Source organism: Saccostrea echinata, unplaced genomic scaffold, assembly GCF_033153115.1.
Source record: "Saccostrea echinata isolate AGI-Se365-2 ecotype Australia unplaced genomic scaffold, CSIRO_AGI_Sech_v1 ptg000015l, whole genome shotgun sequence".
In the NCBI taxonomy this organism is placed as follows: Eukaryota; Metazoa; Mollusca; class Bivalvia; order Ostreida; family Ostreidae; genus Saccostrea; species Saccostrea echinata.
Genome location: NW_026889764.1, coordinates 4,954,623 through 4,968,582, shown reverse-complemented (window position 1 = coordinate 4,968,582; position 13,960 = coordinate 4,954,623). Strand labels below are relative to the sequence as shown.

The 13,960-nt window shown below is 33.2% G+C and overlaps 1 protein-coding gene across 1 annotated transcript; it reads left to right on the top strand.

The window, feature by feature from the left end:
- Positions 1-4,249: 4,249 nt before the first annotated feature.
- LOC133188017 (uncharacterized) lies at positions 4,250-8,836 on the top strand. Its single transcript, XM_061323407.1, has 5 exons — positions 4,250-4,395; positions 5,155-5,237; positions 5,418-6,214; positions 6,359-6,362; positions 8,073-8,836. Exons 1-5 carry the CDS (start codon positions 4,250-4,252, stop codon positions 8,834-8,836), a joined length of 1,794 nt encoding a protein of 597 aa, XP_061179391.1.
- Positions 8,837-13,960: the final 5,124 nt, after the last annotated feature.

The window sequence follows — 13,960 nt, the reverse complement described above, 5'->3', positions numbered from 1 at the left end:
GTTTAAAGTTTTACACAGAGTAGTTAAAAGTTCACCATGTAGATTGGTTTGACTATCAGTATTATTGCGTGGTAAAACAGAGTCGGGTGAATAGTCTAGAGGCACAGGGCAGTCAGAAAATGTTTCATTTATAGAATCATGTGGAATAAAATCAAGTAGATGTCCAGTACGTGCATTGAAGTCTCCACTTATTACTTCAGTAAATATACTTTTCATCACTATGCAAATTCCAGGGCGTCCGGACCCCCCCAAACCCCCCTCTAGATCCGCGTCTGAGACTACACCTGTTTTATTGTATATTTATTTATATGTATAGATGACAAAAAAACATTGTAGTGAATAATTAGCTGGATCTTTTAAAATAAAGAGTAAAAGTGAAAAATAAGTCATCACCTACCTACCTACCCTAATTTTTTTTGGCATGTTACCAGAAAATGATCCTCTTACCAAATGATATGTTACCATATCCCTATATTGACTACACCTGTTTTATTGTATATTTATTTATATGTATAGATGACAAAAAAACATTGTAGTGAATAATTAGCTGGATCTTTTAAAATAAAGAGTAAAAGTGAAAAATAAGTCATCACCTACCTACCTACCCTAATTTTTTTTGGCATGTTACCAGAAAATGATCCTCTTACCAAATGATATGTTACCATATCCCTATATTGCTCAAAATTAATTAATTAAGCTAATAAAAAACAACTTTTAGGATATCAGTCACTAAATATCTCTAAAATATCAACCCATTAATATACAGTATTCAAAACTTTTAAGTTAAATTTTAAGTTGAAAATTGTAAGATATAATTTGCAAAGAATGAACTTTGCAAAATATTTTGAAGAACAACTCATCTCAAATATATTGAAGAACTAATAACATTTTTATATAAGTTATTAGCCCAAAATTAGCTCTAAAATTTCTTAATTTAAATTGCAGAATTTTTCTGTCAAAGAGTGGTCAGGACAGCCTAAATTTGTTTTTAGCTAAATTTCAAAGAAGGTATACAAGATTTATGCATCAAAATTTCATTTAGAGAGCTATTCAATTGCATCAACATTTTTATTGTGACCTTCCCTTTTATTTTGATCTTGTTTTCTCAAGTTTGTGTTTAGCAAAGATTTAAAGAAACAAATTAAAATAATTTTGTCTTACTTCATTTGCTGATACATATTGAGGAGAGCTATTCAACTTCATCAATTTTTTTTGTCCTTGATCTTTCATTGACCTTCCAAACTTTTACTAAATTTGTGTTTAGCTCAGTTTCAAAGACTACTTAAGGTATTTTTATGTAAATTTATGCTCTGATACATTATCTGGTGAGAATTTAATGATCATGTCCACATTTGAATTATCTTGACCTACCCATTGACCTTTGATTTAACTATTTACTGTGTATTTTATTCAGTTTTAAAGAAACTATTCCAAAATGTATTTATCAAACTTCATGCACTTACACAAATTTTCATATTTCATTACTAATGAACCTTGGGCAGGACATTTGTGCCTTATGGACATATATCAGTTTTTATAAAGTATGAACCATGGTGTTGGGCTAAAATTCTACTACATTCCTAATTGTGTAGTCATATTATCCTTTCAGGATCAACAGTAGTCAAAAATAGGTGATGTTTTCCAGGTTTTTTTTCATAATTTTTATGCCCTGCCATAAATATGGCCAGGGCATATAGTGTTTGTCATGTCCGTCTTCCATCCTTTTGTACTTCCGTCCTTTTGTCCTTCCATCTGTCCTCCCGTCACACTTTGCGTTTAGCTCTGTTCAAAGCTCAGTTTCAAAGAAACTATCCAAGATATTTTTATCAAACTTCATATGCTGATAGATATTGATGAGAGCTATGCAACTGCATCAACATTTTTTGACTTTGACATTTCCTTTGACCTTGACCTCACTTTTCTTAAATAAGTGTTTAGCTCAGTTTTAAAGATACCATTCAAGAGAGTGTAATCAAACTTCATATGTTGATACATACTGATGTAAGGTATTCAACTAAATCAACATTTTTTGACCTTGACCTTTCTTTTGACTTTGACCTCACTTTTCTTAAATTAGTGTTAAGCTCAGTTTTAAAGATACCATTCAAGGTAGTGTAATCATGCAAACTTCATATGTTGATACATACTGATGTAAGCTATTCAACTGCATCAACATTTTTTGACCTTGACTTTTCTTTTGACCTTGACCTCACTTTTCTTAAATTAGTGTTAAGCTCAGTTTTAATGAAACAATTCAAGATATTTTTAACAAACATCATATGCTGATACATACTGATGAGAGCTATTCAACTGCATCAATATTTTTTACCTTGACCTTTCCTTTTACCTGGACCTCACTTTTCTTAAATATGTTTTTAGCTCAGTTTTAAAGATACCATTCAAGATAGTGTTATCAAACTTAATATGCTGATACATACTAATGAGAGCTATTCAACTGCATCAAAATTTTTTGACCTTGACCTTGACCTCACTTTCCTTAAATTAGTGTCAAACTTCATATGCTGATACATACTGATGAGAGCTATTCAACTGCATCAATATTTTTTGACCTTGACCTTTCCTTTGACCTTGACCTCACTTTTCTTATATTGTTTAGCTCAGCTTTAAAGAAACATTCATATTTATTTTTATCAAACTTCATATGCTAATATATACTGATGTAACCTTTTCAACTGCATCAACAATTTTTGACCTTGAACTTTCCTTTGACCTTGACCTCACTTTTCTTAAATTAGTGTCAAACTTCATATGCTGATACATACTGATGTAAGCTATTCAACTGCATCAAAATTTTTTCACCTTGACCTTTCCTTTGACCTTGACCTCACTTTACTCAATTTGTGTTAAAATGTGGCATTACTAATATACCCTTGGCAGGGCATTCATGTCCTATGGACATATTTCTAGTGATATTTGACATGCCAGGAAAATGTCAGAACCAGCACCATTGTGAAAAGTGGTAATCGCCACCTCCAATTGGAGGCGGCATTCTCAGGCCCATTTTCGGTACATGTACTAAACTGAATTCAAAATCTAACTCACATCTTAATATCAACAGTATAATGCTTTTAGTACTTACCAATACATGTGTTGCTTATGGTTTTTTGGTAATATAAATTGTCTGGTAACAACATTTTATGAATCTGTCAGGTTCATTTTTAAAAATTTCTTGTATTTTGAAATCTTGTGAGACCTGTATCAAAATGTGGAGTGATATTTTCTTCTTAGCAATATTGGTAAAACAAATCTCCTAAAGCATTGTGTTATTAAGGACATTGGCAAGTCACGGTAATCCGGAGAAAAAAGGTTTAGATCATGGGTTTTTTCACTTATAAAGCGGTCAATTAGAGTAATCTGCCCCTAGTAAAATTATTCATGAGTGATCTCCCGTTTTAGAACTCTCTAAACTGTGAAAATCAGAAAAGAGTATGTTACTTAGGAAAACATGAAGCGAGCGAGATCGTCCTCAACAGGTAGATTCGTTTCAACAGCAAGAAAGAAAAGTAACGACGACTTTATTGAACGCTGTGTCCAGGGGAGAGACAATCAGCATATCAATGTTGATCACAGTTATGCTGGTAAGCGCAATGATGTTGAAACATGTAATGATAGTGCAGGACGTGTGCCTGAAACACCAGACTGTGCCTCGTCAGTTAACTTTTCTGCTTCCCGTGACGGACACATTTTTAGCAGTGATGAAGATGTAGATCAAAACAAAGACAGTTTGACAGTGATTAGTTGGAGACAAGGTAGAAGAATAGTCGAACTGGGATTCTTAGTTGATAAACTGTTAGAGGGTTGTTCTGTCTGTCATTCCAAATTTCCATTGAATATCACAGATATTGTGAATGAGAGACGATATGGGTTAGGCTCTCTTTTATACATAAGGTGTACATTGTGTGATGGCGTAAACATTGTACCAACAGGAAAAAGACATGGGATGAATGAGTCTTCAAGTGGAAAAAGAGTTTGGGATGTAAACACCAAGTTAGCTTTAGGTAAAAGCTATTAAAGCTTTGTTTTATGATATGATATGTCTAAATAAATCAATGAAAAGTTAAATTGCTTTTTAAATCACTTATAATTTATCATTTATGTCAACTAATAAATTAATCTACAAACATACTATTTGACTACAAATGCATTAGGAAATCATGACATAAAAACATGACTCATATAAACTGTGTTTGATTCAGGTATTTTACACAGTGGCATTGGTGAAAGGAAGATGTTGAATTTATTATCTACACTTAATATTCCCCCCTGTTCAAAAACGACTCTAAAGGAGAGAGAGAGAGAAATAGGATGTGCAGTTGAAAATGTTGCCCAGACTAGCTGTGCAGCTGCTGCAGCAAAGGAAAAAGAAATGACAGGGTAATTAATAATATATACATGTTTAGCTTCAAAAATATGCAGATGAATATATGGATCAATGAGTGTATTAAAATTTTCTTTCCTTGTCATGGTATATGTAAATAACATGCAGACAAAGTATTAGCTGCAGAACTGTAGCGTTATGTTTTATATTTTAGTCTTTGACCATAACGCTACAGATCCCATGATGCAAATATGGTGCAATTTATGGCGCATGATTATCTGCGCACAGTTGGGAATGTTTTTCTCCACTTTCCAACATGGTCAATCAACTACCTTTCATTCCTAAATTATAGACATTTTACCAACCTGTATATTGTATCCACCTCCTAACCTTTATAGTCATTTCTGCAGACCAATAAACTCACTTGTTTTGAATTTTCTTTGTATGGCACAAAATTCATAACAAGTGATTTTAATGGCCTGTAGAGATGAATATAAATGGTTAGGAGGTGGACTAAATATACAGGTTGGGAATAGAATATTCCTAATACTAGAGAATGAAAGGTAGTTGATTGACCAATGATGGAAATTCGACAAATACATCCACAAACGGTGCACAGAAAATCATGCGCGTAAATTGCACCATATTTGCATTACGGGATATATAGTGTTATGGTCAAAGACAAAAATATAAAACCATAATGCTAAGAGTTCTGCAGGTAACAAAGTATCACATAGATCTCTGAAACATCAAATTCTATCAAATGAAATAAATAATATTAGGCTTCATGACATACATATTTATTCATACTTTAGAGACAGTTCAGAGGGATTATCTGTGTCATTTGATGGTGGATGGCAAAAGAGGGGATCAGGGAGGTCATATAGTAGCCTATCTGGTAAGTACTGGATATAAGATTCAATTCAGTTTCCACACAGCAGGAATTATAATGGAATCATATAAATAAAAAATAAAATTGTCTCTGTGTACATTTTATTTCTTGAACATATATCCAAATTAATTTTTTTCTTACACTGCAATATAAGTTTTCTGCTTATTTGAGCCCCTCTTTTTTTAGGACATGCAACATTTATTGGCAACAAGTCCGGAAAATGTATAGCATTTTCAACACGCAACAAGTTTTGTAGGACATGTGAGGTTGGGAAAAGGAGGGAATGTGATTCAGCTAAACATGACTGTAGACAAAATTGGAAAGGAAGTTCGAAGGCAATGGAATCTGATATGTGTGTCAACATGCTTCGGGAATTAGACAAACAGGATGTCTCCATAGATACCATCATTATGGACAACGATTCCACCACAATTGCAAGAGCCAGAAGTGAGGTGAAACCAGATCTGAAAAAAATGTGTGACAAGAACCATACACTAAAAGAATTCACAAACCAACTGTATGATCTGAAAAAAGTCAAGAATTTTCGAGAACTCACTGCCAAAACCATTGGACATCTATCTAAATGCTTCAAGTATTGTGTGTCTCAGCATCAGGGAAATGGGGAAAAAATGAAGAAAAACTTGTTGGCAATAGGGAAACATGTCTTCGGTGACCATTCCTTTTGTGACTCTTGGTGTGGATATTTACGATCTCCATTAACCTATAAACCAAAAAACTTGCCATACAATAGATACCTCACTGATGTAAATTTGAAGACCAGCATTATGACTTTATTGCAGAAATACATAGATAAAGCAGAAAAGCTGTCATCCCTGGGCAGTTCACAGGCCAATGAAAGTCTAAACAACACTATATCCAGTAAAGCTCCAAAGGCCCATTTTTACTCAGGTTCAGAAAGTAACGACTTTCGAATTGCAGCTGCAGTGGCACAAAAGAACTTAGGATATGGATATGTATCAGAGGTAAACATTTCTAGTTATGACATAATTTTTATGATATAAAAATTCTGTATAATGTGTTTAATATATGTTATGGAGAATAAGATTTAATTATATTTTTAAAAATGTTTTTGAATTGAAAATTTACCAAGAAATAACAATTTGCAGGTTTGTGAGTCTGTTCTTTTATCCCCTGGTGAAGTAACCAAAAAGGTTTCCCAAGAGAATGACAGGAAAAGAGATATGGGAAATGAAAGAGAAAAAACATTGAAATATAAACGAAATAGATGAATAAAAAAGGAGGAACGGAGTACCAAGCAGAAAACCTGCCCTTAGCAAAAACAAATGCTATATTTGCATTGATTTTTGATTTTATTTGTCTTGAAAATACATTGAACATTGGTTATGCATTTATTTTTGATTGAATCCAATTCAAAAATCTTCAGACCATTGATTTTGGAATGATTGAAATTTGATTTTTTAAATAAATGTTGTTTCAATGCATTTATTTTGAATTTATATGATGTCATACCAATAACAAATTACACATGAATTGATCTCTTTGGTAAATCTATGATTGAATTTGTATTTATTTTCTGAAGCATTGATTCAGAAATAAATGGTAGCTTTATCAGCTGTGTATATTGCTGGTTATATTAGTGCTGACCAGCTGTAAATATATCCAGGGAGAGGCTGATAAAAATCACGTGATTACTCTACATCACTTTATCAGCCATTTCAAATTCTGCTGGCGCTGCATCCAGACAAGCTAGAAGCCATGATGTACTTTGATGGAAATGATCAACATTTTGTTGTGTTCTTCCCTGTGGACTAAACTATTCAAATTATGGCAAAAAGTTGTGTAGAATCTAAGAATGATGAAGACAGCTAGTGTTGTTTTGTGACAGACAAGTGATATTGAAGGTGATGAAAAGATGGTGCTGTTGAAGTAGATGCCATACAAATAATGGATACATTACATGGAAGTTAGTAATTCATTTACTTGAATTTATAACTGTACTGGTGAATTTTTAAGATAAGTATTCAAAATTTTGGTAAAGATACATGTGATGGATTATTAGTAATAATGTTTGCATTGAGCATGATGCTGGATATTGTTTGTTACCATATGTATTTATTCTATGTTACTTCTCAAGTTTCATAACATCACTTAAATGTTTTAATATGTATTACTTTAACATTTTTCTGTGATGTCACAATAATGCTAAGTGACATCAAATAAATGCTTCATACTGTATTTCATTTGTTTTGCATTGATTTTGCATTTTTCCGTGACGTCAGATTAATCCTTCATCTCATTTACATATTTCGCAAAAATCCAGCCATTTTCAATCAAAAGTCAATGCAAAATAAATCAAAATCCAATGTTCAATGCTATTTCAATGCTTTTTTCCCATACAATTTAGCAAGGAGGCACAGTTGATTTCTTTGCAAATCAAAAAACAATGAAAATCCAATGCTCAGAAAACAACTACAAAATAAATCAAAATTCAATCAATTTGATTTTGCTAAGGGTGCGAACTACGTGAGGGTGAAACATACAATACTGCAGTTGATTTGAACAACAATAATCATGACATCATTGAAATTCCACACCCACTTACTGAACCAACCTGCCAAAAATTGACAAGTGCAGATTATTCCTATGTTTCTTTTGATCTGGAAACAACTGGACTTGGTAGGTACATATATGGGTCAATGTACTAGAAATTGATTTTCTCATATTCTTACATTTACTTTGCCTAAACTGTACAAGTACATTGTATATAAAAATGCTTATTTTTAGTTTGATCCATTTTATATAAGTATTTGCATGTATAATAATACTTTTACATGTTTTTTCTTTCATTGTATTCTGTAGGTAAAGACTGTGATATCACACAGATTGGTGCTGCATTTGAGGGACAAATTTTTAGCCAGTATATGTTGCCTTCTAAACCCATTTCACCTGCTGCAACTGCTGTGACAGGATTAGCTGTTTCAGGAGGGAGTATGTATAAAGAAGGATATCACGTTCCATCAACATCTACAGAAGAAGGAATACAAAACTTCCTAGACTGGCTGTCTAAAATTTCACAACCTGTCTTGATGGCCCACAATGCTCGTTTTGATGCTTGTATTTTCTGCCGTATATTATTAGCAACAGAAAAGAGTATTCCTGCTTCAAAATTGATTTGTGGATTTGTGGACACACTTCCATTGTTTAGGAAACAGTTACCAGAACGCACTTCATACAAGCAGGTCGATCTCGTAAAGGATCTTCTTCATGAAAACTACAGTGCCCATGATGCTGCATCTGATTCAAGAGCACTTTTACATCTCGTAAAAGCACAGAAGTTCAACAATCATATCTTACAAGAAAACAGTTTTTCCTTCCAATCATACATGGAAGTCATACAATTTCAGAATACTGTGCAAGACAATACCAATTCATTGTCATATCTACTGGAAAATAAAATTATTTCCAAGGTGATTGCAAATAAGATTTCCAAATCTGGTCTTGGGTTGGCCCATCTTCAGTTGGCATATGATAGAGACAGAGATTGTGGTATACATCAAGTGCTTTCAGAGACAACTTCCACTGGGAAACCAAGTCTCAGTAACAGTAAACAAAACTATTATTAAAAATATCTGCCAGTATTTTCATGACAAACATGTTTCATACTCAAATGAATGATACAATACAGACAGTCAAACAGTTTTTTATTTCTCCTTTTATTATAATGGATGCTAAGGGAAGTAACTCAAATAGAAATAACAGTGCTGGTATGTCTGTCTTCTAGCTTATATTTGCATTTTCAGCCAAAATATCCAAATGCCATAAGATATAGGAATACAATAATGTATATATAATATGAACAGAATGAAATATATGGGTTTTGTAAAAATCCTATGGTTAAAAATTTTGCAAGTTCATTTTATGAACTTTTTACATAGAAAATGCATTGACAATTCAAAAAACATTTATTTTACAAAATCTTAAAAATAAGGGTGGATTGGTAGGTAAAAAGTGCCAGAATAAAAGATGTTGGGTACCATTACAGCTTCAGAAGATTTTTCAACAAATTCTATACAGAATCCAGGAACCTTGCCAATGTCCTTAATAAGTTGTTGGTGTGTTTGACATTTGATTTGATTTGCAAGTGAGTTCACTTGGAGGTGGCCAAATTTCGACTCTTCATTATGGCCCCAGTTCTGCAATTTTCCAATGGTTCAAAATCATGAAGAAAGCCTGGAAAATGTCAGCTATTTCTGACTAGATTAACAGGGCATATTGTTAGTCATATTCAGGGTTCGACACTTACATTTTTAGGCTTTAGTCCGGCCGGACTAGTGCCTCAATACTTTTACTAATCCGCACGCGATTTTACGAGTCCTTCAAAAAAAAAAAAGAAACGTCAATGTTTAATAACGATTAATTTAAAATTAACATAATGAATTTTTTTTTTTTTTGGAAATGAACAAAGCATTTGTTAAAATCTCGCGATCAGGAAGTGCGATCGTATTCCCGATCTTGTTCTGTTTTCTTTAATGTTATACATATCATCCAAAACATCTTTATGTGTTATACTAAATTATGATCGCTAAAATATTTAGTTTCATATCAATCAGTTCTAAAAGAAAGCGCCAAGTTGGCTCGGAATTACTTAACTACCCGCCAAGAAGCTAGAAAGCTAAAAATACATGCGGGGTTTTCCAGTAAAAGTTGTGGAGAATCGAACATCGTTAATTTATTCAATTTGTTTTCCAGAAATTTTTATTGGTCCGTTCAGACTAATTAGCCACAGATTTTATCAGTCCAAATGAAAATGTATTAGTCTGAGAGTAACGGACTAACGTTAGTGTCGAACCCTGATATTGATCAATCCAAAGTTGTGTGGATTCAACTTTGAATAAATCATAGTAGCCCTCTTAAGGCTAGATTTGAGTCCACAATATGGAATCAAAGTAAAGAAGAGATTTTTATCAAGAAGTTCTGCTGATGTAGACCAGCAGGGCCATAAATTTCTCAGATGAGCATTGTGGCCTGTGGCATTGTCATACAGACCCTGAAACGTGCTACTACCCCAAAAAAGCGTGTAACTTTCGTGCGCTTTTCGTTTCGTGCAAACCGTGTAGCGTTTCATGCAAACCATGCAGCGTTTCGTGCAAATCGTGCAGCGTTTCGTGTAAACCATGCAGCGTTTCGTGTAAGCTCCAAAGCGTTACCTGCAAACCGTGTAGCGAGTGTGACTTTCGTGTAAGAACCGTGTGAGAAACGTGCGACTTTCGTGCAAGAATCGTGTGAGAAACGTATACGAATCATTCGGAAGTCATTTCACTTTAAATATGGCTATCGATGGGTCAGGATGTCATATAGTGTTTATAGCTCATATTATTCGGAGATATTATACTGGATGTATTTTAAGAGTGAAATTTAAACAAAAATTATGAGACCAACAAAATAAAATTATACGGTAATGTTTATTTAATTAGTTTTTCGTTTTTATTTCTCCAAGATGGACAGAGAGTTAATTCAAATTAACAACATGTAATTACAGTGTACGTACAACATTTTTAATGAATTGATTTTAAGGACATACGCAACGTAGTTTGAACTTTATTGCCTTTTTCCCTGGAGTTGAAGAGTTCCAATACTTAAAGGAACTGAGTGCTACATTTATTGTCTATATATGCTGTTGTGCACTTCTTCTAGAACAAGTTTGGATAAACAAAACATCTAGAATATATGTTTAGTAATTTTTGTAAATTTTTCTTTGAATTATACAAGACAATTATTTAAAACCCCTGGTAATGCATGCTGATTTTTTGTCCATGAACATCTGATGGCACTATAATCTTAAATTGAGAATATCTTGAAAAATTATCAGTAGGTAAGGTACGTTGTGTATGTCCTTAATGCTTAATCGGAGTGATCACAGCTTTTTTTAATTTTATTTTCCAAAGAAAGCAACAAACGAAATTTTATCAGGATTTCTCTCTTGTCTATTTATTACCAGATTGTATTCAATAATTTTAATCAAAACTGTGTGTCATTAATAGTCTTCTAACACATAGCATTGGTTGATTAATAATTAAAATATTTGAGTATAATTCACATGCATATACGAACGCAGGATTAGAAATTACCGAAAGGGGGGGGGCACATTTCAAAAACGCAAGCTTTAAATTTCAATTATTGTCGGTAACGGTGTTAAAAAGCATAATTGACTTTCTTTTGTATCAAGAAATAAATGCTTTATTCATGTGGTGCATCAGGTGCCAACCTGATATATACTGGAATATTTTAAATCTTCAACTTCCCATTTGCAATGTGCGAATATGATCAAGGTCATTTACGACAGCGACCACAGACTCCACGGGCAGGGAACTGAAACTTGTTCTGCTTTTATCTTTTATCAATCATGGCTAAAATACACCCGAGAATAACGATTGAGATTAAATTTGTGATATTAAATGCTTATTTTTTTTTTATTTAATGGGTGCACATAATATCCGTGGATTTTATTTTTAATCGACCCGAATTTCCGTGAACAGTGGATTGTTCGGAAGTCATAATAAAAAAAAGTTTAGAAATAAATTATAAATAATAATTACATATCAGTTGTTTTATAAATCAGGCAGCTTTCATTTGTATTTTTAAAAATATTTTGAGTTTACATGTAATGTACTTAGACATGTATACACGAACATTGCATGGTAAGTTGTGCCGTGACTATTTGTAAGTTACATTAAAGTTCCCTTCTACCGAGTTTTATAATGAAGGAATTTTCAAGGTAATGGGTACATGTATACTGTTGTCAGTTTAGGTACATGTAGAGAGAGCTAATTATCCTTTATACCCCCCTCCCCATGGGTGTTTCTTCCATTCTTCCATATAGAATTATAATTCTAACTCTGTAATAAAACGTTTAAATGTTAAAACTATAAGTTGGTATAAAATGTTTTATTTTATTTATTCCCGATAGTATAATTACTGAAATGACTGACGGTGGTCTTTAGCCATGTCAGATTTACAAATACACAAGTAAGATCTCGGTCCCCCCTCCTCATCCCTGACCCCCCAAAAATGCACAATCATCCTCTTTTCTCCAATGTACTTGCATATTAAAGAGGGAACCTGAATTAATTAAATAAAATAAACTTATTGCTAAATCATAAGAAAATCAATCCATTCATGGAAATAAACACAGTACAATATATTTATTAAAATTAATTACTAAAGTTATATTTCAGTAATAAACGAGTTTTTAACATAATACTTAAAAATAAAATTGATGCCGAAAGAAATTATGAGGGACAAATATAAATGTTTTTCTTGCAGTGTATAATTTAGACTTCAGTGAAAAAAGCATATACACTAACGATGATGGGCATATCACCTTAAAACAAGCGGATTACAAACGGAATGACAATCATGAATTATTAACCACTAAACTTTTAATATTTCTATCGGTTTATAAACATGTAGTACAGGTGTAGCGAGTTCTAATTTAAAACTTACTGTGAAAGATTTCGACTCTTAATTAATCTATATTCAACCCGTAAAAAATAAATAATGCCCGAGAGATTCCGAATTGAAAATCCAGATCGAGGCCAAAGCGTGCGAGAATTGTGTACAAAGCGTGTGAGAAACGTGTACAAAGCGTTTCGTGCAGCATTTCGTGTAAACCGTGCAGCCTTTCGTGCAAAGCATTTCGTGTAAACCGTGTAGCGTTTCGTGTAAACCGTGCAGCGTTTCGTGCAAACCGTGTAGCGAGCGTGTACCGTTCGTGCAGCGTGCGTGTGGGGTAGTAGCACGTTTCAGGGTCTGTAGAAGTTCGTCTAATTTAATTTTCTAATTTTCACAGTTAGGAGTTTCTTTTCACCATCATAGTCTTTATTAAATAATTATTTTTGCATTCTGCATACTGGTAATTTAAAAATGGTAGTGGGAAATAAATGTGTGTTTCAAAAACAAAACAATGAAGTCTTGCAGGACAGGACAAAATCTTTTAGAGGTAAAATTTTTATTGTAAATATAACGAGAGGTTTTTTTTAGGGGTTACAATATGGTTATGTTAGCAAGGGTGCCTCTTCCAAAATTGTGAAATTTGTGGGCCCAGGGTCAGGGGTTTTGGTGAAAGGGAGGGGGGGCTCTATTGTTTATATATCGTAGTTAAAGTTCATTAAATCTTCGAAAATTTCCTCTGCTTTGTGAAATTCCTGACCCCTGGGGTTCTGGTGAAAAGGGAGGGGGGGGGGGCTCTATTGACTATATAGTGAAAATGCATAATTTCTTTGAAAATATTCTTTTCTGCTCCTGGTTTTAAAGCAAAGAAACTAAGTGTATTGTTATGAAGAGCAAGGGGGCTTTCCAGAATTATGAGTTTCATTGCCCCTGAGTCAGATGTTCTGGTGTAAGATTGGGATCTATTGAAAAAATAGTAAAAATGCATTAATTCTATTAAATAAGTTTGTCTGCTCCTTGGCATTGAGCAGATGACAGAACATAGTGCATAGTTATGATAAGCAAAGGTGCTTCTTCCAAAATTGTAAAAACTTGTAATCCCTGAGGGTCAGGGGTTCTGGTGTTTAGACAACTATTAACAAAATTTAGGTAATCAAATCATATGTTGAATATTGAAACAGGTCGATACCATAACATACCAAAGATTAATAGATTATGTACATGTTGTAATCTCCATGATATAGGAGACGAATTTCATTTTATTTTGAAATGCCCTTTGTATATTGATTTAAGAGAGA

Bases quoted from the DNA above. Each gene is read 5' to 3' on its own strand.
- LOC133188017 (XM_061323407.1), top strand. From the start codon at position 4,250: ATGTTGAATTTATTATCTACACTTAATATTCCCCCCTGTTCAAAAACG. The intron at 4,396-5,154 runs GTAATTAATAAT...TTCATACTTTAG, and splicing joins AAGGAAAAAGAAATGACAGG to AGACAGTTCAGAGGGATTAT. The intron at 5,238-5,417 runs GTAAGTACTGGA...CTCTTTTTTTAG, and splicing joins GTCATATAGTAGCCTATCTG to GACATGCAACATTTATTGGC.